Here is a 2,135-nt window from a genome sequence, read left to right on the forward strand (position 1 = left end):
GTGTCTGCCCCCGCCTGCCTTCCCGGAGGGCCGGCTGACGAGCCGCCCGGCAGAGTCCCTGCGCTCGCTCGCCTTGCTTGTCGGTACGGTCAAGTTGTTGTAAAAAAGCAAAACCACCGGAAGGTGACGGCTTCGGGTGCCTGCGGCTCTCCTCGTTCCTGCCAGCTTATTCCTGTCTGCTCTGCACAGCCTCCCTGCTGCTGCATCTCCCTGTCGTGCCCCCGTGCCGCCCTTGGCCCCTTCCCGGGGACCCCTGAAGCTGCAGAGGTGGTGATGGAGGCGCGGGACCTTCCTGCGCGGGTCCCCCCGGCGTCCCCGGTGGTTTCACCGTGCACATGGCGAGGAAACCCAGGGGCTTTCCTCCTCCTCAGCTGTGGTTTCGTGCCCCGAGGGAAGGGGTTGCCAGCCGCCCACGAAGCTATCACCTTTAAATCTTTTAACCAGACCCTAATGGCCAGGGGCCTGTCCTGGTGAATAATTCACCCTGCTGTCAGTGAGAGTTTCACTAATTTTGTTAAATTTTGTAATTAGTTTGACTAATTTTGTTTCCACAGGAACTCGTGTGGTCTCGCTGTTCCACGGAGCCTCGGGCGGATCAATAAGTTCTTTTTTTTTTTTTTTTTCCCCCTTTGCATGTTAAGTGATGGCCCTTAAACCCGGACAGCAGGAGAGCAGCAGCCGGAGGAGCTGGTGGCTGGGCGGCACCTCGGTCCTGCGTTGTCCCTGCCTGTCCCTGCTGGGTTGCCTGGCTTTGTGGGATGCCCAGGGCCAGATCCTGGAGGGATGCTCTGCACCACCAGCCTGGGGCAGGGTCAGCCCGGTCTAATCCCAGTCCATTCCCAGTATGTTCCTGCTATGCAAAGAGCTAGAGGGGAAGGGGCTGCCTCTGCTCAGGCTCTTTCTCCGTTTTTCCCCTCCTGTCCTTTAATTTCTTTGACCCTTGAACTAAAACAGCAAATTAGCATTTCTGTTAATCAGCCGCGCTAATTAGCCGGAGCGGGGCTGGCCCTGCCCCCAGCCTGGGTTTGCTTTTGCCCGCTCCCCATTAGGTGCTCGCTGACCAAATCAAACCCAAAAATTGCCCGGAGGTGACTCCGCACACCCTGACCTGGGTCCGGCTCCGGGGAGAGCCGCACACCTTTGTCTCCGCAGGAATTTTTATTTTCTTTCACTCCCTGCTGGTGCCTTTGTGCCGAGCCGGGAGCACCGAGGGAGAAGGGATAAGCGGTTAAGGATGGGCTTGTGTGACATATGGCGCGAGGGCTTTGCATGACGGCTGCGGCCGGCGCCGGGGGGGGACACGAGCGGGCACGGGGGGCCTGGGCTTCCCTCCTGCGAGGCTCGGGATGGACTGGTAAACTGAGGCAGGGAGTTGGGCGACGGGCGCAGGGCTGTCCCGCGGGACGGTGCGCCTTTGCAGCGCTGGCTCCTCGTAGCCGTTTCAGACAAGCTCTAAGCTGATTTTTTTTTTTCAGCTGGGACGTGTGTGTTTTGATGTCGGCGGTGAAAGCCGGAGGGGGAAAGGTCGCTGATGTTCAGCTGCCCCGCGGAATAATCTTATATCGGCCTCTCTGCTTTAGGCAACCTCTTACATCTAATTTATTACACATTGATAGGAGATAGAGTTGTACAGAGATGCAGTTGAACCATACAAAGGGATGCTGGGTTACTTTAATCGCTCACACTTGCTTGACCTATTTTTTTTTTTTTTAATCCCTTCCTGGAAACCTTATTTCATGTTTGAATTCCCTCAACTATTTTAGGAATGTCATCCTACCAAGCTCAAATTACCTTCAATGAAACCAGTGCAAGGCAGCCTCGCAAGGCAGGCGACTTTTTGATTAAGATCTAGTGCTGCCTCATTAATATAGGCTTAGTTTGGGGTGGGGGGAGAGCGGGGGCTGTAGTTCTGGCATGGCAAATGTGTGAAAGCCGGGGATTAGCAGGGTGCAATGCCAAAGGGCAGGGGGGTGGCTCTGCCCTCGCTCGGCAGAGAGGGCTGGGGGCATCCTGGCATGGCCGGCAGTGCCGGGACCCCCGGGGCTGGGCAGCCCCCTTGCAGCCCTGCGGATCCCGCTGTGTCCCGGCACCGGCGGAGGGAAGGGGGGGGCTTCGGGGGCTGCCCCGGGGGGGGG

The 2,135-nt window shown here is 57.8% G+C and overlaps 1 protein-coding gene across 1 annotated transcript in view; it reads left to right on the forward strand.

Moving 5' to 3' along the window:
* The window catches only part of CUEDC1 (CUE domain containing 1), a gene marked incomplete at its 5' end in the record, with an annotated part of 40,676 nt that overhangs the window by 5,124 nt on the left and 33,417 nt on the right, over nt 1–2,135 (forward strand). Inside the window, one exon of the mRNA XM_035889613.1 lies at nt 1,994–1,997. Coding sequence (XP_035745506.1) covers nt 1,994–1,997 — 4 coding nt within the window. The remainder of the gene's footprint in view (nt 1–1,993; nt 1,998–2,135) is intronic.

This window comes from Egretta garzetta, unplaced genomic scaffold, assembly GCF_000687185.1.
Source record: "Egretta garzetta isolate BGI_Z169 unplaced genomic scaffold, ASM68718v1 scaffold120, whole genome shotgun sequence".
NCBI classification, from domain to species: Eukaryota; Metazoa; Chordata; class Aves; order Pelecaniformes; family Ardeidae; genus Egretta; species Egretta garzetta.